Source organism: Eucyclogobius newberryi, unplaced genomic scaffold, assembly GCF_026437365.1.
Source record: "Eucyclogobius newberryi isolate DKJ021-1_F unplaced genomic scaffold, fEucNew1.0.hap1 SCAF_8, whole genome shotgun sequence".
In the NCBI taxonomy this organism is placed as follows: Eukaryota; Metazoa; Chordata; class Actinopteri; order Gobiiformes; family Gobiidae; genus Eucyclogobius; species Eucyclogobius newberryi.
In genome coordinates, this window is record NW_027316500.1 from 23,252,377 (window position 1) to 23,278,300 (window position 25,924).

Below are 25,924 nucleotides of genomic sequence, written 5' to 3' on the forward strand. Positions count from 1 at the left end.
TCAAAACAACGTGCACAACATTATCTAAATTTTGATATAGTAGTGCCAGCCTCTATTTTAAAGTAACATTAAACAGGTTAACACATCATTAAAAAACATAAAACAGACTACAGTAACATAGGTTTAAAACGCATCTTATCAGTAACAAACCTTTGCCTTGGCTCTATTTTCATCTGGCGGAAGAACCACAACAAAGACGCCACACTTCACCACAGCTAACCGTTTCTCCATGTTTACAGTAGGTGTGAATGGAATAATACTTATAATAAACAGTAGTTTTTATGTTTATGGAGTCCCCCGGTCTAGTGGCGCGAGTCACTGACCCTTCGTGGAGGAACACAGATGGGACAGTGTTTGCCTGTTGGTAGCGCTCCACTGACTTAATAGTTTCCTAAAGCGGTTCAAAAAGTCTTATCCATCTGCACATATACAAATAAACACTTGGGCGTCCGGACCCACCCACGCAAGCACCCAACCACCTACTGCCCCAAAGCCAGCGCGCGGGTTAACCCTTCACGACCGGCGATTACATTGACCCCAGAACTGTGAGAACAAACACACGCGTCCCCAGCTGATCGCTCTGGAGGTCAAACACAGACAATAACACAAAAACGAGAGAATGGTTTCCACTTGCCACGTAACCCTCCTCTGCTCTTCTCTCCCCATCTGCTTTTCACATGCACGACACCCTCCAGCACTCGGCTTTTTCCCTCCTCGTTTTGTAACTGTCAGTTTGTCCCACTCCCCTGATTCGATTTTAGGAGTAGATTTATGCTCGTCTGCAAACATGGTATTATTAAGACTCTATGCCTACACACAAATGTTCAAGACTTTCTGATATTTCATTTTCACTGCTGATTAAATATCTGTTATAGATGTAGAATCAGTGACTAAAAAGGGCACAACAAATTTTAGAACTCTGCCTATGATAGGTAAATAGCAAAGGTTGGCAATTTATCGAATTATAGATAATGCCTTCGTTTTATGGTTTGATTTGAATATTCGGTATATTCAAATGCTGCAAAAAGACTTGGATTTAAAAAAAAATCAAATAGCATACGCATAATGAAACTGGCAAATATGGTCCAATTTATTTTAAAAAGCTATTTTTAGAGTCTGTTTTTTATACTTTAGACAGTTTTGACTGCTCCCTCACGGTTTTCTTCAGAGTTGTCACGTGATGTTGCTGTGAAGTGTCTTGACATCTGATTTTTTTTTGCTCGTTGGCTTCACTAGACAGGAAAGGACCGTGTGAAATGGAGTCGAGAGAGAAGGGAGGACACACAGCAAACCATCAGAGTCGGGATCCGATCCCACGACACTGCAGCCCGCCACGTCGGAGCCCGGCACATGTGCCACAACTGCTCGACCACCGCTGTCTTTTTACCAGTAGAGGCAGGACCACAGCGCCATCTGTAGTACTAGATTTTCAGGACAATAACCCTAACGTGTCCCGTTTATAGACAAGACACATCACAGCAACATTAAGATAAGATAAGGAGTAAGCTGAACTGTTTAGAATCTGTAACAAGAAATATTGGGGCACTTTACTGTTGCATAGTTCTGATGCTAATGTATTGCTCAAAGGCAAACCAAAAGCGTGTAAACAGAACACAACCTCACATGTAGACATTATACAGTATTCCATCTATAAATGTGGAAATGCTAAAAGGGTTATTATGGTAATTTCTGCTGTCCTCTGCAACAGTTTTTGATGCCACAGCGTAATGAGTTTTGCCTTCGGGTGCAAGCACTGGAAATAATGACATCCTGAGGAGGCAAATGGTCACTAACAACATGTTAACAGCCATGTACAACAACTGTTTGCTCTAATAGAGTCTGTACTGTAATTTAGACCCTTCTAAAGACTGTTAGGGCATAACACAAGGGATAATCTTCTTCCATCATTTAAAGAGTTGTTAGCTACAGTCTACTACGGCATGCAAGATTTATATTGTACAACAGAAATCAGGTCATGAACTGGTTTGGTTGCACTAGGCAGAGTTATAAAACTTGATATGGAATTCTTAATACAAATGTACGTACGTATGAAACACAAACATTCACAAACATGCAAGTTTCTCTCTCATCATCAAGTTTTTGGACCATTTTTGACTCATTTCCAAGTTATGTTTTATTTGTATAGATTGCTTAACATTACCTACACAACATTTTGGGAAATACACATTCTTTATAAATGAGACCCACGTCTGTGGAGAGGTTACTTATATTCAAAGCATGCACATCTTTAATGGTATTTTTGAGCAATAAAAACAGCAGTAATTCAAGATACTTTTAAAGCATGTTTAAAAGAATAACAACCCGGATAATGCATAATATTTGTTCTTAAAGTGTGTTTACTGGACTCGACTCCAAATTTAAAACCTCACTTGTTTTTCTCAGTGCGGACATTCTGTTTAGAAAATACTTTAGGTGCGTTTCTTTCACCGCAATAAAAGTAACTCACACAAACTCATTTAACTTTTTAACACATTAAGACAGAATACAATTCTGCAGATGTGTTCCAGGAGCCGTATAAATCTAATGAGTAAATCCCAATGGAATAAAAGAGGACATAACTCTATCCAGACTCTTTACATATCTTCCTGCTCCTGTCCAAGAGCTTTTATGGCCATGTTTGTCCAAAAATCTTACTGCATAGACGGATAATTTGGGTTGAAAGCAGTGACAAATACAAAGAATGAATACTACAATTCTAAATAAATCCAACCTATAGCTAAAAATATGTAATAATAAGTAAAAGAAAATATATTTAAAAATCTAATTACAATTACTCAAAAAAGGAAAGAAAAAAAGGGATAAACAACATTTCAAATAAATAGTTGTACTTTTCCATATGTAACTTAATGTCTTTTCTAGTGTCCATGGTTCAAATGATGAATGTACCAGTATATTGCAATAAAAAAAAATGAAAAGTATAATTAAAAACTCCAGTCAATAATATTTGGTGTAGATATTCTAGTAAAGACAAACGAGCGTTGTGTGAGGACATGGAACATTGATTGAGTGATTTGGACGATTACAACTATAGATCCTCTTAATGTTCTTTCAATATGCAAAACTGGACTTGTTGAGGTTGCCAGGTACAAAACAGCTCTTGAAAAATCGGAGCGTTGCAGTTTTGCGGTGGGAAGCAACATTCTGGAGTTAGGGCCAGAAGCTCAGTGCACTCTTTGGGGAGACCAGAAGCCTGTAATTATGGAGAGCCTAAGCTGCAGCTACAGCACAAATTCACCACAGCCTCAGTGCACTTCACCGGCCGTCCGACTTTACAAGGAAAAGATCAATCCTTCAGCGGCCCTTGTCTCGCGTCCAAAGCAGGGGACAGTGATGACAGTCTGGCAATTGGCTATGGAAGTCTGGTACAGAAGTTTCAGGGTCGGCTTCAGATGGTAAATTTGAGGAGCTCGTGTAAAACTTGGACTTGTGCTTATAATTTACCACTATGAATCCCAGAAATGTCAATGCCGTTTCAGAATCTTAAGCTTCCTAGTGTATTTTGGTGAGAGGGTTGTGGGTTCAGTGTTTTAGCTGCATAAGGAAATGTATAAAAAGGTGCATTTAGGAGAAATAAAACTGATAATGTGCTATTGTAAAAACAAATGGCACATGTATCTTCAAGAGTAAATACTACAGTCCAATGAGTGGTATTTAGTCATTCTGATAATCTATTTATAAGGTATTTTAAAGGAGTGTCACGTGATGTTACTGTGATGTATAGTCAGTTGATGTGCACAGGTTTTTGCAGTCTGCAGTCCGACGTCTTCAGGACAGTATCCCAGGTGTGAGAGAGCAGTGGGTGCGTTTCTGTATTTCGATTGCCTGTTCCCATTCTAGCAATGATCAGAAATGGACGAGTTGAGTTGTTCCTGTTCTGCTCTGTGTTTTGTTGCTTGTATTTCTCTAATTTTCCCTGAATTCGACTTATCAAATTAAATGATCTGCCAAAGAAACTAAACACTCTACTTAAAATAATGATAGTAAATACCTCTTGTTACGCTTAAGTTAAAATAAGAAAATACAACTTAATGTAACTTTTCTGTTGAAGGTCATTGCACCCATTTGTCTTCATAGAAATGTTATTGCTTCGCCTCTAATGTTGCACAGTATGGCATTAAGCTATCTATCCTTCCACGTGTCTTTATTGCAAACATATTCCTTAAAAACATGATTTTTTATTTTGAGTGGGGTCATCTCGCCTCAGATTGACCTGTAACTTGGCTGTGATGTTACCTGCCTGTCTCCATGGAAATATAAATACATTAATACCATACTATTGTAAATTCTAGGCAAAGCAATTGTATGGAGACAAGCAGGCGACTGACACTCCAGAAAAGTTTCAAAGCTCACCATTAAAAAAGAATAATCTCATGTTGAATGAAATATAAAAATTCTATATATAAAAATTCTTCGAAGACAAGTCAAATGTACACAAATCAAGATAAGCTATTCTTAAATCATGCCATTTTGACTTGCCAAAATTGACAGTGTTATAAAACTACTTTTTGACTTTTACTTAGTTTTGATGGTAAAAATCACACTGCAATGCACATAAGCGTATGACAGAGTTTCCAGACAGCCAACACAAACGGAAACCAATCACATACTGTATTATATTATGTCAGAATTTATGCTGAAATAAGACACATTTTCCATTTCTATCTGGAATTCTTTTACACAAAGCCTCAATACCATGGAAACAGGATTATATCATTCCTTTGGGAGTCTTGTTTCACCCCGAGGGCAAAAAGTGGAAAAATCAACCCAAAATGATATCTTCCAAATAATTGATATTCTACTTCTGAGAAAAACTGTCAGCAAAATGTCTATTCCAAGTTTCATCAGGCAAAGGACACGCAACAATTCAACAGCTGTTCAATGAAGGTCTGCTGTGCTGCTGACTGATTAGGTCACTAGTTTGGACTCCACCTTCAAATATAGACGTCGCTCCAACAGTTCGTTTGAGCAGATCGTGTGGACTTCAATGTGCGGACAACAGGTGCCTACTTCCTGCGACCGTAATATTATATTGTGTCAAAGGTGTGTGGATGTCTATAAATGTCAAAAACTCCAAGGCATGTTGATAATTTGATGATTTAAATTTCAGCAAGGCTAAAACATAGACTTGTTAAGTATTTCCATTGTCAGACATCCTTAAAAAAGACATGAAATGAAATACTTTTGTCTGAAATATAGTTATAATTGATGACATCTTTAAATCATTGTGACCTGATAAGCCCTAGAGCCCTTTTTGGACAAATTTCAGAAAGTAAAAATACATTCACTGCCTGTAGGTGGCGCACATGCATAATCTGGGTGTCTAAATGAAGTTAAGACTTTGTGCTTTTTCTCTTATGTCCAAAAAGGCCTGTATATATCATTAAGAATAAGTAAATTAGAGTCAAACACAACCCAGAAAAATGCTTAAAACTATATATAGTCCACGAGGGAGGGAAAAAAACAACATGAGACTGTAATGTGAGCAAGGTTTGGTGCATAAGAAACAAAACGGCGTCCGAAGCCAATCTGGTACCCATGTGCCAGTTGGTATTTGGTGGCATCAGCAGATTTTGTCAGCCGAAAACAACAAGCATCTCAAAACGTTGTAATTGGTCTGGATTTGTCAAAACAGAGAGTTTTGTGTTTGGGGAAGAAGCATGTAATACATTTTGCCACATTTTTTCTGCACATTTTGACTTTTACGTTGCTAGACTAAAGAAGATATTGTTGAAGTCAGAAATCTGATTTTCTGATTTCCATTGATATACTGTATAGCTTTTGTATCTTGTTTTTGTTTATGTGAAAAAGTGAGGATTTGACGATGTGGATCAATTTTAACTGTTCAGCACTTTGATTGAGCTGTGGTCATTTAATCTGAAAATATATTATTTGGATTATCTAAATTCCCTCTGATTACAGAGATGTATGGCATGTTGGGGTTGATATTTTATCGTTTAGGGGCGTGGTGGGCGTGGCAGTGGGGGCCTTATAATCATTTTAACAATTGAAATAACAATATTGAAGACTTAATAAAATAAACAAGTCTGCTTACTTCTGGTAGCACTGGATTTTACTTTCATTTGTGCCAAAATGACTAAACAAAGCTGCCAAAACGTCACATTTTTAAGAAATAAAAATCAGAGAATGAAGAAATGAAAGAGAGGTAGGCGTGTATGGGGTCAGTGAAAATGGGAATTTTCTGAGCAAAAATTTTTTCGAATGTAAGAATCACTCTAAATTAAATTTCAAGTGATTAAAATAGACTAGAATGTTACTGCAATCCTGCCATTGTACATTTAATGAAAATTGGAACATAACTTTAATTCCCTTTTAATGCCACCAACAGATATACTTACTTATAACTTACATTACTCCTCGCCTTAGAATTGTAACTGTAACTAAGCCTAGAGCAACAACTTATTATTGCTTATTAACTGATTATACAATATTACAAAGTCTTAAAATGCATTTCAACAGCTATCTTTCAATGACTCCCTCGAGCTACAAAATCATAACAATGACTAGAAAAGACAAACATAATTTAGCACGTCTTTTGAGCTAAATGAGATCTGACTCACAGAAAATGGCAGGTTGCCCATGAAGGTCAAGAAAAAGATTATTTTCGTCTGGGCATGATGATTCTAGCTTGTTTCCTGGCAACATAATGACAACAGGTTTAGCTGTGTCTGCTCACTGCCTCAGGTTCTCTTTATCTGTATGGATTTCAAGCTATAGCATTCAAAATTCCAGAAGGCCAGAAGACAGATTTGAACAAGAAAAAATTGTATAAATAATAGTAGTCTTACCTGATTTTCGTCTGCCAGAGCCGCCATTGTCTCTGAAAGGAAAGCAACACCAGAAAATCATGGTTAGGATATAGTTCTGCTCACGGCGGTCAGAAGTTATAAGTCAATGAGAGAACCATGGGGCCGTTGGCACGCGCGGGCACCAGCCAAACCCCCATGGAGAATGCTTGAAGAACTTGACCCACGTGCACACTGTGGGAGGGGGACTGGGAGGGTCAGCAATGTGCAAAGTCAATAATAGTAACAAAGCAAGTGATCAAATATTTGTGTCTTGATACAGCTACAGCTGGTTAATCTCCCACTGGAGCGAACACAGAATCATTCAAACTATATTAAAGGGGCATTATGTCATTTAATCTGGACGGTCTGATACCTGCTTGTCTGCACAGAGATGGTAGTGATTTGAAGGGTTGGCAATAAAAATTTAGAATAAAAACATTTTACATAAACAGGACAAAATTAGAACTTTCAAACTGTGATTTCTGTGCGTCAAACTGTAGCTTCCCAGTGCGCACGGCTTTATTCTATTATTCTTTTTATAATAATTTAGTTTTCATCATTCTTGCCTTTATCATTGTTGTGGTTTTATCATCACTGCCATTTTTACTAATCACATTTTTGTGTGTCACGTATCATGTATTTTTATCATCAACACATTTTAGCATCTTTGTATTTTTGTCATCATCGCATTTGCATTCCTGTGTGGATAATTCCAGGCTAAGAACGAGAGGTCGGCGGACCCTCCTAACGTACATAGTGTACCTTAAACTATAGGCGAATTGTACCTTAAACTATAGGCTAATTGTACCATAAACTATAGGCGAATTGTACCTTAAACTATAGGCTAATTGTACCATAAACTATAGGCGAATTGTACCATAAACTATAGGCTAATTGTACCTTAAACTATAGGCGAATTGTACCTTTAACTATAGGCTAATTGTACCTTAAACTATAGGCGAATTGTACCTTAAACTAAAGGCGAATTGTACCTTTAACTATAGGCGAATTGTACCTTAAACTATAGGCTAATTGTACCTTAAACTATAGGCGAATTGTACCATAAACTATAGGCGAATTGTACCTTAAACTATAGGCTAATTGTACCATAAACTATAGGCTAATTGTAACTTAAACTATAGGCGAATTGTACCTTAAACTATAGGCTAATTGTACCTTAAACTATAGGCGAATTGTACCATAAACTATAGGCGAATTGTACCATAAACTATAGGCTAATTGTACCATAAACTATAGGCTAATTGTAACTTAAACTATAGGCGAATTGTACCTTAAACTATAGGCTAATTGTACCTTAAACTATAGGCTAATTGTACCTTAAACTATAGGCGAATTGTACCATAAACTATAGGCTAATTGTACCTTAAACTATAGGCGAATTGTACCTTAAACTATAGGCGAATTGTACCATAAACTATAGGCTAATTGTACCTTAAACTATAGGCGAATTGTACCATAAACTATAGGCTAATTGTACCTTAAACTATAGGCTAATGACAAGCACAGGGTGTTTTTGTTCAAACTTTGTTATCGTGAAAACACATAGTCAAAGAGTAAATGCTTGGTGGACATAATATTTAATGTCATTTTTATTTAACATTGATTATAAACTAATAAAAAGAAGAAGACATGCAGTATGCTTTTTTTTTTTTAACCCCCTAGTTAGCAAATATTCCTTGAGTAATTGCTGCGATTTCAGAGTTGGCCTACAATATCTATAAACTCCAATGTTTATCATTTTTGACATTGTTATTTTATTGATTCATCCAAGGAAAACGTAACTTTCTGACTTTCTGGTTTTGGCAGCCGCACTTTAAGTTTAAAGCAATACATTAAAAATAAATCCCCTATTAAAATCAACTCAAGTTAATACGTGTTTATTATTGCATATAAATTACCATGCACTGCAGAACCCCCGACCTGATAGGAATGCCTATGGGAACTGGCAATCACATTACATTAAATTTTAAAACCGTGCTGATATTATATTCTCTTTCATGCCTGTGTTTGTGCTTTAATGCTTGTTTTGTGACTGCACATTAAAGATGGGAGTGGACACCTGGCTCTCCAGAGGGACCTGAGGACTGGCGCTACACTGCGGATGTGATGATGACGACGACATGTTTGGATCAACTCAACGCACCTTTTGCCAATTTAGAAATGCTCCGTCAAACTTATCAAAGCTTTATGGATCGCAATTATTATTTTACATCGGAAATGTTACAACCCACAAACATAACTCTCTCTGCTGACGTTGACCTGTAATGATGATTTGATTATGTCTATGCACGGTAATGATCAGAACCACCCTCGGCTTAATCAAAAGATTTTACCACCAACTGTTTCCCCTGGTTACTTTTGATAATGTCATATTTTGCGTTTTCCAGATGCACAAATAAACGTGTGGCATTTTGCAGAGGTAATAATTCACAGTCCAGTGCAGAGCAGTACAACTGGATGTTTTGTGTATATTCATTATAAGGAATTAAATGTCGGCTAAAATGTGATTATCAATTAGCGACGGTTGCGCATAGAATGAAAAGATGTTATGCAATATTTGTTGATTGTCTTTCATCCGATGATAATTAGACATAATTGTAACAGTTACAACAAACAGAAGTGAACGACATACAGTAAAAAACAGCTAAGACTGTGTAGACCATTCATGAAAGTTATTTTTTTACAGATGTGTGCTTACTGTAAGTATTTGAAGGACATTTGTGTTGAAATGTATGAATTTCGTCAATAGGGATAAATGCAGCCAAAATGCACATGAAAAAGTGTGTTAAATCTTGATTCCACGAGTGTTTTGTGGATCAGCTCTAAAACTAGAAGCACCATAACTTGAACACAGGTCTGGGTACTGTATTGACCTTATTACGCCCCGCCCACTTTTGCCTCTTTATGCCTTTTCTGTTGTAATCGCACGTCCGGTCAAACGAGAGAAAAAGTCTCACCACTAAAATGTGTGAGCAACAAGGCAACAACGCACCGATTCCCTGGGCCTGAAAACGACCTTGTGTCTGTAGAACTTGGAGGTCGGAAGCCCCATGTTAACTAAAACAATCGGAAGAAGGATTGCGTGGAAAGGCGACGCCCAGACGGACTTAACGTGAATATCATCAATGTTAAACCAACACAATGAGCTTTTGTATAACTCTAGTTTGGCCCAATAAACTTTCCATTAGTTAGGATTTTCTATCATTATGCATGCATTTCTTTCATTGCAAATCTTTTATCTGATCTCATGTTTTGTATGCTAAAATAAGTATGGTGCTAATAATAATGCTAACCCTCTGCTCCATAAACACCCTGAACTGCGCATCAGCGACACATTTTATCTCTATTAAATAATGTATGTCTCTGTTCTGGCTAGCTCCACATGGGCGGAGATGGAGCAGAGGTCTGGGCCAGGGGGACTTTGAGGAGAAATGATGAGGATTGAGTAGATGCTTGACCTGCCCTGCTCGCCACTGACCCCGCACTCTTAGCTGGAATAAAAAATCCTCCCTCGAGACGACTTTGGCTCTGTCCACACTCCTCCCATCACCACCAAAAACCAACACAGAGCGGAGAAAATGTCCAAACACTATTAAATGTTAAAGACCTTTGCATAAATCAGAGAACTTTTCGATTGACGGTGGAGTATTCCGCTAACTGCGCCAGACACGGTCGACCAGTGGAAGGCCTAGACACTTCATTAAATATCGTAAGCCCAGGACTACACCACGAGCCCGAGATGAGAATTACCATCTGTTTGGCTGAGCGCTTTGTAGGTGGGCCTATTACAAATGGAATGTGAGAGATATCAGGGCCTTTGCTCTCATTTCGCCGCGAGTACATCAACGCACTGCAGCATACATTACCCAGACACCCTAGCTCTACACCACGACCTCAGATTAACCCCGGAAGGTCAGAGAGTCGGCAACGTTCGAACAGGAAATCATTTTGACGCGGTTTGATGGAGCGAAAACAGAAATAATTGTGAAATAGATATGCGAGTGTCTGAATGCAGCAGGATCGTCGCAGACTGAATGAAATCCTGTGTTAATCCTGGGCATAATTTGATAATGACGTCAGGGGAAACAAACGTAATCCCACGACAAATCGCTCGAAATCACTTTCCATGAGAAGAAACAGTGATAACAAGATAGAATTTTGGAAAGAATTGAGTTGATGAACTATAAGCTAGGACTGTAGTCTTTTGGGGCGATTAATCAATTGAAGGAGTCTTAGGCAACCAATTATTTTATTTGTAGACTAATTATTTTATTTGGATTATAAGGATTTAGAAGGACCACATCAGAAAAGGCTGGAAGGTGTCAACTGGATTTTTGGGAGTTAGTTTTTGTCAAGTTTCTAATCATTTTGAAAACTTTTGTCATTGCCACGCCCAACCCAGTTATGTCTTTAACAAATAATATATATATTTTTTTTTTTAATTATTCCAGTTGCTGGTTCATTATGTGGTGAATCAATTTAAATTAGGCTAAGATCCGAGAGCAGCTAACAAAGTAGTGTTTGTAGTGAAGACAATTTGAGCTCTGAAATAATCGAGTTTCGAGCAGGTACGTACTTTAAAAACATGGAGGAGCGTTCTGTCTTTTAAAAACGCCTGTGGTCTTACGTGTCTTTTATTGATTTTAAGGTTTTTTTATACATAAAAACTATTTTGGTACGGTTTTTAATTTAGTTTGAATGTGTTATATTTCATTGTTTTTTTTATGTTTTTTGGTTTGTATCAACAGAGTTTGGGAAGTTTCTGGTAAGCATTTTATAGTCATTATATGTCACGGAAAACATTTAGTGCCATAATTAAGTAAGAAAGACATTTGTCACAGCGATGCAGAAAGATCAATGAAACTTAAAGGCGACCATAGAACCTATAACCCCTTTAAAATGAGGTTAGAGTGTTAAATGACTCTCCTATGAGCATGATGTATGAGCATAATTAAATCTATGCATAAAAACGGATTAACATGGCTTTAAATTGGGAAGTTACGATGCTATAAGGTTAAATATCACGCAGTATTTCACTTTGTCCTGGGCTTTGCGACACAGATATTATAAAACTCAACACAGTATTCATTGTTTACGACCAGCAAATACAAAAGGTTCAGTTGGTGAAGTTGAGACTCTCCTGAGAATGATAAACCTTGATTAGAACATTCTGGGTCAGAGAGACACATTAAGAACACATCTACTATTATATTTGGAGGGGAAAAAGGTGATTCATTACTTCTGAAGAAAAAATGGCGACCCAATTCTTAAAATCTGAATAATTGACAGTTTAGTAATTAACTTGACTTCTTAAATGTCGTTTTTGTTGCTTTGCTCCTATTACTGTGCAACCAATATTCAATACAAGGCCAATTTGAGATCAAACATTGTCAAAGTCAAGAGCTGGTATTATGTGTAATTGTTTCTAAAAGTCTTTGTTGCTTATGGACAAATATTTAGCGCTTTTGATTTTTCTGTCAGATTTAAAAAGGTGAAAGCAATTATTCAAATAGTGGTGGGATTAATCTTCAATTCAACAACACCAGCAGATCATTTTGTTTTGAAAAGTCCCCGAACATAATAACTTAATCATTTAGAAGCGCATTGGAAATGTATTAATTTCTGACGCCTGCAGAGTGAGGTTTGATTACAGTTGTTTCTCCAAAATTAATGAATAGAGAAAGAGAATGAAACATGGTAGTTACAATAGAGCAGAGAATCTGTTTGTGTTCTGTTTTTAACTAGAAAAGGAAGGTAAAGGTTTGCGTGAAGCTTAAATACTGTCTTTTATACATTATATTGTCATTATATTTACAAAGGTTGTGATTTTATGAATGAAAAGTAAAGATTTTGCAAAGCGTGTTATAATGCACCTTTAAATATTAAATACATATGTCATATTTCTGGTGGGGGTTTGACACTTGCTTGTTTCTATGGAGACGTTATTGCTCCACAGTATCGACTTGAATGCGTCCATCTTGCATTTATTCAATTACAGGTTGTTTTGTATATATCTTTTAAATATATATCTTAAAATACATTCTTACTGTGAGCATCATCTTCATATAAACAGTAGTCGACAGACTCTGTACCAAAAAATAGGGCTAAAGACTCAAAATGGCAAAAGTGGTATTCAAAAAAAGAATCTCTATGACTGACAGTTCCAAAGTGCACTGACAAGACCATGTGATCACAGGAGATCAGCATTACAAATGTTTGAACTGAAAACTACGAGTAAACCTGTGTTTATCTGTAAAAAAGGAAGAATAAACTCACAATTCACTACACTATGTTTTCTCCTTTCTGCTGTTATGAACATAAAACCTAAATTTAAAAAAATTAAAATCTCCCCAAAATAATGAATCGACTAAACAGCCAAATATCTACAGTCTTACCAAAAAAACAACAACAACAAAAAACATACTGTACATTTAAATTCTTCAGCGAATACTAACAAAGCTGCCATAACATTACATTACATAACTGTATAACTGAAAAGAGCATCTACACCCATCTCTCTACAAAAAATGAGGTAACTTGTGTTATGACTGAAGTATTTCTTTACTAAAGTACTAGGAACGTAAAGTAGAGGTTGTAGTCTCATGTGCAATTACTGTCGGGATCACATGCAATGGTATTTATTTATTTGTCTATGGGAGTTTTTATTTATTTATAGGAGATCTACTGAAAGTGTTTTTCAGACTTCCTATAAGTGATCTGTTCTTCTGTATCTACCTCTGTGTCTACCTGCGTTGCACCAATGAAATTTCCCCATGTGGGACAATAAAGGAATATCTTATCTTATCTTATCTTACCTACAACTGTACTTCTCAATTCTGTGAAAGTACTTGGCGCCCTCTTGTGACAAAAAGTGCAACAACATGTCATTTAAAACACCATGTACTTGCATTGTTTGGACATTAGGTGGCAGCAAATCATGACAAAAGTATTGAGCGCTTATGATTAATGTGTATACTCTCTGACAATGTATATTTTATGTTGAAGCTTATGTCTTTGCACAGATAAAACTGTTGTCTCTCATTCACCCGACGCCTGCAAGTAAACTGAAAATAAACATGAGCTTTTTTATCTTCCGTGTTGTACTTTGGACTTGGGTGAGCTCTTGGGTGAGCTCTTGGGTGAGCTCTTGGGTGAGCTCTTGGGTGAGCTCTTGGGTGAGCTCTTGGGTGAGCTCTTGGGTGAGCTCTTGGGTGAGCTCTTGGGTGAGCTCTTGGGTGAGCTCTTGGATGAGCTCTTGGGTGAGCTCTTGGGTGGCACGGCCTGCAGACCTCAGTGTGTCGGAGTGGCTGCGTTGGGAAACTGGAGGAGGATCAGCTTTTGAAGTGGGATTAACTTGTGTATGTGCTGAGGTCACAAGAGGTCATGCTCCTGCATTTGTCTTAGTAATGTTACTCACAGAAGCTGGACTTGAGGAAAGTTGGTTATAGTTTTCAACATCTTTACTCAATGTCCTGTTTTCAATTTGCTTCCAAGACAAAATAATTATGTACTTAATTATAAAGTATGAAATATAAAACAAATACTAGTGTTCAAAGCATTTAATGTTCATAAAGCTATAGACTTACTTAGACACAGTGGGAAGAGGAACCAAAACTTACTTTGGAGATCAGAAATCTACTGAAAAGTACAATTTCTTCTAACAGTTACTGTACTCAAGTCAATTTAAAGGAGCCACCTCGTTTGCGTTCCGATTCATCTTTTAAAAGACATTTTAAACTAGATAAGTGGCTTTACTACAGGCTGTGAAGGGCCAGAACAAGAGCCCCCATGGGTACAATTTAGTTTTTTTATTTTTATTTTTGGATTAGTTCTTATTGTTGGCACAATAACTGTAATCAAATTTAACATTTTCACAGCACTACTTAGAATAACACCAACCTGTCCACGGGCTGAAAGTTGAGACAAATTAAATTAGAAAATGAACTCACTAAAATGTAGTGAACAATTTGAATAGTATTTGCGTATTTGACATCAAGACAGTCAATTCTGCTGTTGCTGTACAACATCTGCAGTGTAAACATGACTCACACCTGATTATAGGACACTCACTCTTACAATAAATTACACCTGGAGGCTAGTTTACAGCCATATCATTTCAATGTGTCATAAAGTAACATTGTTTTTTCGTCATACAGAAATAAGTACCTGAAAACGTACGTGTGGCTTCTAGGGCTGTAGTCGACTAAAGAAATGCCCTAGCAACCGATTAGTCGACTAAAAGGGGGTGTGGCAAACGTATCTAACGCCAAACTGCACTCAATAGACCACAACTGAAGAGTTAAATAAGAATGTTATTTTTATTAAGAGTATAAGATGTTTTTAATAAGTCATCTGTTTGTTTCTTTGTTTCTTTCTTTCTTATTATTATACTTCTGTGCCTAATCTGTTTCTGTACCTAATCTGTGTTGCAACACTGGAATTTCCCCATTGAGGGACAAATAAAGGTTATCATATCCAACTGCACAGGAGTTCATGCAAAAACAACAATTTATAGTGTTTAATGCAACATTTTGTCTTTTTCCCCTTTGAAAATCCATAATATTTGGTTATAGATTGTTTATCACCTCTGCAACCGTCCTACATTCTCATCATTCTAACAACTAAAGCATTTCAGCCTTTGATTTTTTCCTCTGTCTCTAATTTCAAGCCAGTAAAATCCTGCTTGTGCAAAATACTGAGACTCTATTTGACATTGATACTGTTTCATAAATCCAAATGCAGTTGAACAATGAGTTTTGTGCTCATACTTCTCAGTCCCTCCCATGCACTCAGACTTTGAAGTGTGTGACAAACGACTGGTCTGACCTCCCCCTGCCCGGCCACTTGAACTCCTGCGTACTCCTATGACCGCACTGAGCCCCGCGCATTAGTTCTGGGATCAGGTGTCGCCTCCCTCAAATCATTATTAATAAAACACACTGCCTCGCTGGGAAAATACATCCATCATACAAGAGAGCGCCGGCAGAGAGGGCCAGGCCAGCCGGAGTGGCAGGCGTGTGAGTGCCACTGGGTCAGAACTGATTCATTCTGAGCTGGTGCTGGGGAAAGGTTGACTCAGTGTTATTTTTGGGACGGTTCTTGAATTGCATTGTTGTTTTATATAAAAATCAATGTCACATCATTATTAAAATATTGTCAAGGAATATAAAATGTTAACTTTTGCAATGTCATCCTGTTAGCGAATATTATTCTTGTATTATTCGTCTGGCAGCCGCACCTAGAAACGTTTTTTGTGAGACTGTGTGATGAGGCAGGAGTCTAATACGAACTTATATGACTTATAATAACTTTAAGGTTTTTAATTCATGTCTTTGTAAGTCCCTGTGATGGTGAAATATGTATTTTCAGGGTGTTTTCGTCGTCACTCCCTGCCGTTTCTGGGCAGAAAACCAGCCTGATAATTATTCTGATTATACCGTCTTATTTTGACAATGAAAAAAAGAGATGTTTCACAAGGGAGCTTCTGGGGCGGGGCAGAGTTACTGATTTAAATGGGCCGTTTTATGAATTACCTGCCACTGTCAACCTGCTGCTATCTCTGATGTGTGCAGTATTTTCATTATGCAATGTCCCTGTCAAATAAATGAATAAATACAATTAGACGCGATACTTTTTTCTAGGGTAAAGGCACTGCCAGGTTTTAAAATAACTCAAATTAATGATGACATTTTTTAAGTAAAAAAAAAAGTAGTAGTAAGAGTATTTGCCACTGAATACCTCTACTAATATACATTGTTTTTTTGTGTGTTTTTTTGCAATGAAACACTTGAATAGTAAAATCAATATAGTATTACTTTAATGCCGTACTGTGGAACATTCTAGGTAAACAAATCTCCATGGAGACAGGTAGTGCACAATAAAGTTTAAAACTGAATTTGGAATTAACATGTGACTTATGTGACTTTTTAATTTACAATCTAGTAGCAATAGATAATGCAAAGCAAAACTGTAAGGTGAAAGTAAAACTGCAGTTAATATGAGAAATTGGCCAGGCTGAAGCTGATTCCAAAAAGCTCAGTATGTTACATTATTTCCTATCGGCCTAGAAAGCCTTTTCATAGGAAGAGAAAGAGGTATTGTTTGACAAAAAGTTGGCCGTTTGGATTTTCCATTTTGACCTCTTAGGACTAAACAACTTCAGTGTTCAAGTTTACAGACGAATAATTCCCTTTTTATTGTATTATCATTGCACATTATTTATTGCCACTTTGTTCTGCTGCAATACACTTGACTCACTCTACTGGAGGGTTGAGGTCTTCAGCGTTTGTCTCGAAGAACGTCAGCACCTCCTCGCTTTGGGAAACGTGTGATGGCAGTTTGAGCAGAGCCTGAGGGAACAAAAAGAGGGAAAAGGCGGTTAGGTTAGGATACTCGTCATGAGGAAAGGTCACAGCTTCATACTGGGTTTGAACGGCAGTGAGTGGATAACACTTAGTCATTGTGTGGTCAGTCGGATGGGAAGAGCAGGGCAGGAGATGTGAAGGGCGTGGAGGGGAAGGAAGACTGTACAGCAGAGGAAAACACAACGGGCCCCGGACACAGCTGCTACAATGTACACAACCTGCCTATGACTAAACCAATCTATGTGTGAAAATGTAAACACGATTGGATTCCAAGGAGTGGTGGAAAATAACAAATTTAAAGTCCATTTTAACAGTGGATACATTTTACTTTTATTTCACTACGTTTGAGAGAAGTACACATTACACTTTTGAACTGGACTGAGAAGTAGAAAGTACTTTTATGTAGGGGTGGGTGATTTGGCACCAAAAAAAAGTCAAGATCACGATTTTGATTTGATTCATGTACATAATATATTTTTCAATTGCTTTTAAGAAGTAAAGGAAGTCATATGATACACTTGAAACGTAAGTCATTTCAATTCAATTTACTCCAAAGCCCAAGCCTATATTAAACAACATGCTTTATTATATGGCTGTTTATCTCATGTAAACTTTACTTCATCATTCAGAAAACTCAACATTGATTTCATAAACTTGGTCCCAGACTAGTGCAAGGGCCAATTATTTGACAGTAAAATTGTTTCTTTTCACAAAAATCATAACACTACATTTCATTTGCGACCTCCAAACTCAAAAACAAAAATATATCTAAATATATAAAGCACAACTGTCATCCTGTTAATATTGGCAAGAAGCAAGTTAGAACAGCAGCTGTTAGAGTTCATTGTTTATCTAAAAACATATAATAAGCGACGTAATGTAATGACAGGTTCTGGCCACTGTTTGTTTTGTGTTATAGTGAACAAACCTGCAATTTACGCTTTGCTGATTCACCCTTGGACTTTTACGTTCTGAAACATTACTGCGTGGCCCTTTTCCCAATACTTCCTTCTCAGGCTATTTACATTGGTGACAGGAAGTGACCCGTGCAGATAGAGCTGTTGGCTTCCTGTTGAGGCTGGAGGGGCTGATAAATGCTGAGGCCTGTTTTATATTTAAGTCTAACAGGCGGGACAATTATGTTTGCTAGTGCAGTCAATTCAGTTGTGTCTTCATTTGATTTAACGAATACGTGGGTTTCATTCACGTGACTTATTTGCCTCTCCACTGTTAGATAGTCGTGAAAAACGGCACATCGAATTGGGTTTAATAATACTTCAAGAAGACAGAAGTTATGCTTTGATCCTTGTGTTTAAGCAGCTACAAGTTGCCACAATAAACTTTACATCTAAGCTTCCTCGTCCACTCCTAAAGTATAACACCCGGACAGATGAAAATGAGGCTCTTTAAAACTGTCTGCAAGTAGGCTAACGTTTTATTAGCATAGCCACACAATTACAAGTAAACTAGCATTAGCCAGTTGCATGCTACCTGACACAAACAGCCTCAGTCTGGAGTGATTTATATAAGTCCACTGGTCCCTCCTGACCACAGTAATACATTTCTGGACAAACGGGTCTTTTAGGATGTTACAGAAGAGAAACCTTTTGTTTTGAACAGCCCACAGTGACAATGCGGCTTTTGTCCTCAAGATGGCAGTAGCAACGAGTGACCATGAGTCATATGGGTCATATTTTTAATAAATCAGACACATAACTAACAAAAAATCTCTTTGTTGTAGGGCATAAAACACCAAAAACAAACATAAAACAAGAAAAAACAGAACCGACAGGACAAAAGAGATAACAACGAATAAAATAAAATGAGGCGTGGCATATTAAAATAAATAAAAGTCCAATTTTGTCCATTGTTTGGCAAATTTGTCCACATTCAAATTGAGTCCAGACGTGATTTGATTTGATTTTCCATTGCGTATGTCAGTCATGATATTAGTCCAGTCCTTAATCGTCAGAGCAGTGACAAAAATCTCAATATTTTGCCAACATATCAAGAACATTATCCAATTTAATTATATTGTTTCTGTATCTGTAATATTTGTCTATAAAACACAATCACATGTAAATATGTACATACTCGTATAATAAAATAAAAAAGTTCATGTCAGTTCATATCATGTGAAAGGGTTTTTTATTTGGATTAGTATTTGAAATCAGAGTTGTTTTTGTGATACCTTGCAATAGTTATCCAAATGCTTGAGTCTTCGCACTGCTACATCTCTAATGTGACTGCGCCGAAACAACACTTTGCCTAAGAAAACATACACAAATTGACATGAAAACACACAACTCATGTCAAAAGAACACACATTTGACTTGATCATGTAAGTTACTATATCAAACAGACTGAATTATTTCCAGTATTTTATTCAGTTTAAGAATTTGGATTATGATGATTCATATGTTGTACCTCTGGGAATTATTTGATTGGAAAAAATGACCCTTCTTAACTTCTTATTTGAAAAGTAAGCATGAATAAAGGTAGTGCAATTAATCAACTTGTAACTGAGAGATCATTTCTAATTTTCATCTTTTCATTTGGGAGATCAACAGCCTCTGTCTGTGAAATCATGTGGTTATAGAGCCGAGTTCATACTTTGGAGGAAGATTTGTATTATTTTTAAATGGGCAATGATATTAAATGTCTGTCTTGTTTATGTTCAGGAAAATTTTATTGTTTTTTAGTTAAAGGCAGGGCCGGCCCTTCCACTAGGCCATATAGGCGGGTGCCTGGGGCGGCACTGCAGGGGGGGGCGCCCCTCTCTGGATTAAAAAATGAGTTTTTTGTGCCCCCTTCTATGTATCCAAACATGTATTTTGGAATTGACAAATAAATCTAATGAAAATTGTTATATGCGTTTTTGCTTGGCAGAATTTTTTTGTTTTTTGGGGGGGGTACTTTTACTCTTGAGTACTTTTACTTTGGCTTCTTATGTTTTAAAACAAAACAAAAGTTGTCAAAGAAAGTCTACGGAAACGCCAGATTTTAACTGCAATTCTACTGGCTGCAAAGGGAATTACATGAGTTTAATACAGTACAAACACTTTAAGCTAGCCTCAGACTTCCTGATGTAGCCATGCAGTTGTGAATTGACAGGACGACTCAGGTAATTATTTATGCACTTAAAAAACAGCACAGAGAATTATCTGTGAATTCAGAATGGAGTGTTTTTGACGCTCTGAGGAAATCTGGTTAAAAAGTCTTCTCCCCTCGAACTAGTGTGAATGAAGTTTAAAGCAAATCTAGTTGTTTTTGATGAGGGAACTATGTTATATAATGCAAAATATTATTTTTTTTTGAGCTTTTGTGTCCTTTAAAGCAGAACTAATTCACTTTAGCGATAGAGCTCCCCCTGCAGGTCCTTTGTGGTCAAAGAACAGACGCAAAAGCTCTATTTATTTATTATTTTTTTCTTTTTTATTATTTTATTGAAGTATTGAAGTAAGTGTAATCACATAAAACATAATTTAACATGGCCAAATAAAAACATAAAAAGCCAGGGTTTCCCAGGAGAGTTGTCTTCGGGTCAATAGTGGCAAAAGGCTGGTTTTATGCCCAGAGGAAGCAAGGGACGACGACTGGCACTTCAAACGCCCCAAACGTACGTATTTAACCATCACAGGGACAAGATGTTCAATAAGGTCAAAATGTTGCTTGTTGTGCTTTAAGTCAATATAAAATTTAAACAAAGATTATGATTTATCTATTTGAGGGGGGGAAAGTGATTCATGTTTTTCATATCACCCAGCCCTTTCAAGCATTTAAAAGATCATTTAGTACTAAATTAAATATTCTAAAACTGAATATTTTATCACTTGTCACAGAATACACTGCAGATACAGTAAGCCTTGAGTTCAAACATGGATCCAACCATCAGTTTCCAGACATGAGCTGTAAAGACGGCTCTAACACAAAGGATCTCTTCAGGGCTCTCAGCTGCAGCAGACCACAGCCACATTACCAGATTAGACAGATCCCTCTTGTACCCCCAGCGCTCAGGCAAGACCACTAACTGATTTGCCCTGGGAAGAGTATGGCACTTAATATAATAATAATAATGCAATGTGGAGGGTCGTCCATTTGCAGATGAGACCAGGCTGGACTTTTAGCACCTCAAACTGTACAAGAACTGACTATTAATGCTGCAACATACATCAGGATCACATCAAAACTGCAATTTGAATGGTCGCACTAAGCCAATCGCAAAGACTGCAAGTAACATTGTTATTCTGTGTTTATGCTATGTTCTTCTGTGAATATTGTGAGTTTAATCTGCCTTTTTACTCATTAATCCACTGTTTACTCATAGTTTTCTGTGTAAATATTGGTAATTGTGTGAGCTCTTGTACTCTTGTACTCGCTTGTTGGTGCAGTTTGAGTCAGATACATGGGAAAATCATAGAAATACTAGTTTTAAGAAGGTTGACCAAGACTATTTAGTTGTCGACTACAGCTCTACATCATTTCGTCTTCTCTCAAATGTCAATGTGCCTGTCAATGTGTTAAAATGTGAACTGATGAAATTCACAATGTTTGTCAGAAATATTGCAATCTGATATTTTTCCAAAATAGTGACTATGAGGTGAAATAACTGCATTGATTACCTGGTAGAAAGGGAATAATCCTCTTCTTTGGATCCTTCTGCCCTCCATCAATGGGGAATTTGTCCAGGATTCGCATCTAAAAAAAAAAGAGAATATTGTGAAATTTACTGTTTGTACATATTGATCATGTGAAGGAACAAGTGGGGCGTTTACTTGGGACTACAAGTCATTTTATTTGAACGTCTTCTGTTCTGATTTAGTTTTTTGTTCCGTGTGTTCTCTGTGGTCTTTTGTTTGTTGAAATGTTTTTAAAATGTCCGAATGATTGATCTTGATAAACCAGAACATGTTTGTAAAGTATTGCTTTAAATATTGACATTCAACCTTAGACCTGTCACAATGTCATATTTTTTGTATTTACGTGGACATAAATTACCAAAAAATCGTACAAATATTAGCCCCTTTCACAACACAAGATGGTTGAAGCGTGATATAATGCTACAGACAAATATCGTTTCTAAATGTATAATATTGTTTAAAGGCTGCGACAAACAAAAAGCTGAATTTAACACTTTAATCATAATAAGTCATACAATCTTATTGTAATACTCACAATAAATATTGAGTCCAAAAAATAATGCTCCTATTATTTAATGAACGATAAATCGATGTAGTAATTATTGTGACAGGCCTAATAATCCCTAACGTTTTTATTATTACTTCACTATTTCTGTTAGATAAGGGTTTGTAAATGGCCTGCAGACTTTATTACAGTATCATTTCAAGAAAATCAAGTACATTAATAAGCAATAGGAAAACATCTGCGTGATTAAAGTCTAATACATGTAAAAGATATGACACGAGAAACTGAACTTAAATGATCACAGCAATTTAACTGTGGGATTCCTAAAGATCTTAACGTCTTCCATCAATCACGTTTATCAGAGAAGGTTCAAAGCGACAGGAGATAAAGAGCAGAGCCGCAGATGTAAACAGCAGCCACACACGGCCGCTCTGCCCTGTGTAACGAAGGCCGTAATTAGACCTCTTCAAAACAGTGGCTCCGCGGTGCGAGGAACCGCCGCGCACTCTGATCTGCAGCGTGCCAGACAACCACGCGTCATCTCCACTCCAAAGACTCAAACGCAGGGATTTAGCCCGAGAATCAGCGAAAGAATGAATTATCGGGCTCCATGTGAGATCTATCGAGAGGAGGACACAACTGGGGCACTGTCTGAAGAGGACGTTAGAAGATGTGAATTAACAAGTGATTCTGATCAGCGTGCAGTCGATTTCCAACCGTGCACCGCTTATAGCCGTCCGCTTCTGGTGATGTCAACAAAGTCTTTTCAATTCATTTTTACAAATGAGAAAACTAAAGTATTATTTATGATCTAGAGGGCAAAAAAGGTACAGCATTTGAGGGTAAATGTGAGTTTCTATTTAAAGATGCACTATGTAACTTTTCTGGTTGGTTTGGGATCCTTACTCTTTATTTGTGGTAATGTTAGATCTAGAGCTATGTTAGATCCACAGCCTTTAAACTGATCTTACATTTATTCAATGAGAAGCCCCGCCCACTTTGAAGCGCATACATTTTTTTCCAATGCACTTAAAATTAAAAAAACTTTTAAAAATGACTTGGCAGTAAATAAAGTTTTAGAAAGAGTTTTATAGATAAATAAATGTTAGGTCTTGTGGTCATTAGCTACATGCTAGCTGATTAGCGACGCACCTGAAGTGAGCAACTAAGTGAGCCACTAACCGAGATACTAAACGTGCCACTATGTGAACTACTAAATATATTAAGCAATCTACTGAGTGATCTATTAAGCAAGTTATTCACCGAGCTACTGAGTAATCAAATAACGAGCTACTAAGTGAGGTACTAATTGAGCTACACATTGAGCGTTTTCTTCTAGGCAAGTTACTAAGCAAGCTACTGAGCCAGACACTATGCAAGCTACCAAGCAAGCTCCTGAATGAGCTACTAAGTGAGCAAATAGGCAAGTTACTAAGTGAGCTATTAAGTGAGCTATTAAGCGAGCTATTAAGCGAACTACAAATCAAGCGTCTTTTTCTAGGCAAGTTACTAAGCAAGCTACTGAGCCAGACACTACGCAAGCTACCAAGCAAGCTACTGAATGAGCTACTAAGTGAGCAAATAGGCAAGTTACTAAGTGAGCTATTAGGGAGAGCTACAAATCGAGCTTCTTCTTCTAGGCAAGTTACTAAGCAAGCTACCGAGCCAGACACTACACAAGCTACCAAGCAAGCTACTGAATGAGCTACTAAGTGAGCAAATAGGCAAGTTACTAAGTGAGCTATTAGGGCGAGCTACAAATCGAGCGTCTTCTTCTAGGCAAGTTACTAAGCAAGCTACCGAGCCAGACACTACACAAGCTACCAAGCAAGCTACTGAATGAGCTACTAAGTGAGCAAATAGGCAAGTTACTAAGTGAGCTATTAGGGCGAGCTACAAATCGAGCGTCTTCTTCTAGGCAAGTTACCAAGCAAGCTACTGAGCCAGACACTACGCAAGCTACTGTGTGAGCTACTAAGCGAGCAAATAGGCAAGTTACTAAGTGAGCTATTAAGCGAGCTATTAAGCGACCTACAAATCGAGCGTCTTCTTCTAGGCACGTTACTAAGCAAGCTACTGAGCCAGACACTATGCAAGCTACTGAGTGAGCTACTAAGCGAGCAAATAGGCAAGTTACTAAGTGAGCTATTAAGCGAGCTACTGTCAGGCAGAGTAAGAAATGAGGCTGAAGGACGTTTGGATCTCATGAATTATAGTTTGCAAATGTGTCTTTATTTGAAAGCCAAACAACTGTAGTTTCCCTTTGAAATAAATCACAGCCCGATCCTGACTTGGCTCCAGTGCATCCTTCACAGGCCTCGACCTCAGAGCCACATGCACAGCTCCACCTTCAGGATTTTGCCGTGTTCCAGATGCGCTCCACTGAACGAGCCCTAAGCGTTCAGCTACACTCACAAAGAAAGCAGAGCATGTCGGTCAGTACTGAGCCAACAAGCACCAGGTGGACTGAGCAGAACGGCGTTGGGCCCACAGTGTCTGGGCCCGGAGCCGTCGTTAGTGAAGCATCTCGGCTGAGATGTGGTTGGGGGTTCTCTTCTTGTGGTAGAATCTGTTTTGTAGGTCTTTGCTGAAAGCTCTCTTCTCACAGGGCTTGGCATCTCTCCCCGTCATCCTAAGGACAGCCGAGGAGGAGTGGTTCGCTTTGAAGAATTCTGCCGTCACTATTGTGTTTTAAGGGTGAAGCAAAATGCGGAGTAGAAAAACAGAGCTGGTTAACCAAATTTGCTTCAATGGGCAAAAAGTTTCGCTTAGCAGGATTTTGGGGTTGAAAGTATGACGTTTTGTGTTCTTTTGAGCCATGTTTTTCAAATAGTGAGTCATATTATGCAGACTAAGGGAGTCCTGGTTTAGTCCTGGTTCGAGCCCAGTTTAGTCCTGATGCAGTCTTGGTTTGGTCCAGTTCTAGTCCTGGTTAAATCCAGACATTAATCATGATGGGGTTTTATTCATAGCCTATATACCCATAATGATCATTTCTATGGCGATGGCTTGTAAACATCCATCTCACTGAAAATCTAACAGTCACATGTTTTTAGATTTGATTAGCCTTTTATAGGAAAATGTGTCCTCTTCATTTGACGCATGTTGTTGATGTTGTGCAGTGTCCATGGCAGGCGAAGCACCTTGCATTTCCTTTAGCAACTTTTTCAGCCCAAACTAATTATTGGCCTATGCTGGAGCTTTAATGTGGATATCCAACTATGCAAAAAAGATACAATATCGGCCTATTTCCAGTGACGTGACGACAGAATGCAGGTTTTAAAAGGTATTTTCTTGGCAACTGCAATTGAAAAGATGCAAGACAGATCAGATTAATGCCATAATGTGGAAGATCCCTGACAAAACAGTAGCATCTCCACAGAGACAAGCAGGTGTTACATAATGCACCTTTAATATTGTTGAAAATCTGCAGCTTCCATAGGCAAATGTAGTCTTTGTTCTGGTTCCAAACCCAAATAAAATCACCCAAATAAATGACTACAGATGACAAGAAATGAATCGGGTGTACGACTCAAGGAAATGACATGACACTCACTGTATTTTGGT

The 25,924-nt window shown here is 37.6% G+C and overlaps 1 protein-coding gene across 2 annotated transcripts in view; it reads right to left on the bottom strand.

The window, feature by feature from the left end:
- LOC140350784 (SH3 and PX domain-containing protein 2A-like) overlaps positions 1-25,924 on the bottom strand; it is a 71,160-nt gene that overhangs the window by 34,728 nt on the left and 10,508 nt on the right. For both annotated transcript variants that reach the window (XM_072436287.1, XM_072436286.1), the window contains exons 3-6: positions 21,835-21,910; positions 19,404-19,480; positions 17,106-17,197; positions 6,828-6,859 (exon numbers count right to left, since the gene is read on the bottom strand). In XM_072436287.1, the coding sequence (XP_072292388.1) occupies positions 6,828-6,859; positions 17,106-17,197; positions 19,404-19,480; positions 21,835-21,910 (277 nt within the window). The remainder of the gene's footprint in view (positions 1-6,827; positions 6,860-17,105; positions 17,198-19,403; positions 19,481-21,834; positions 21,911-25,924) is intronic.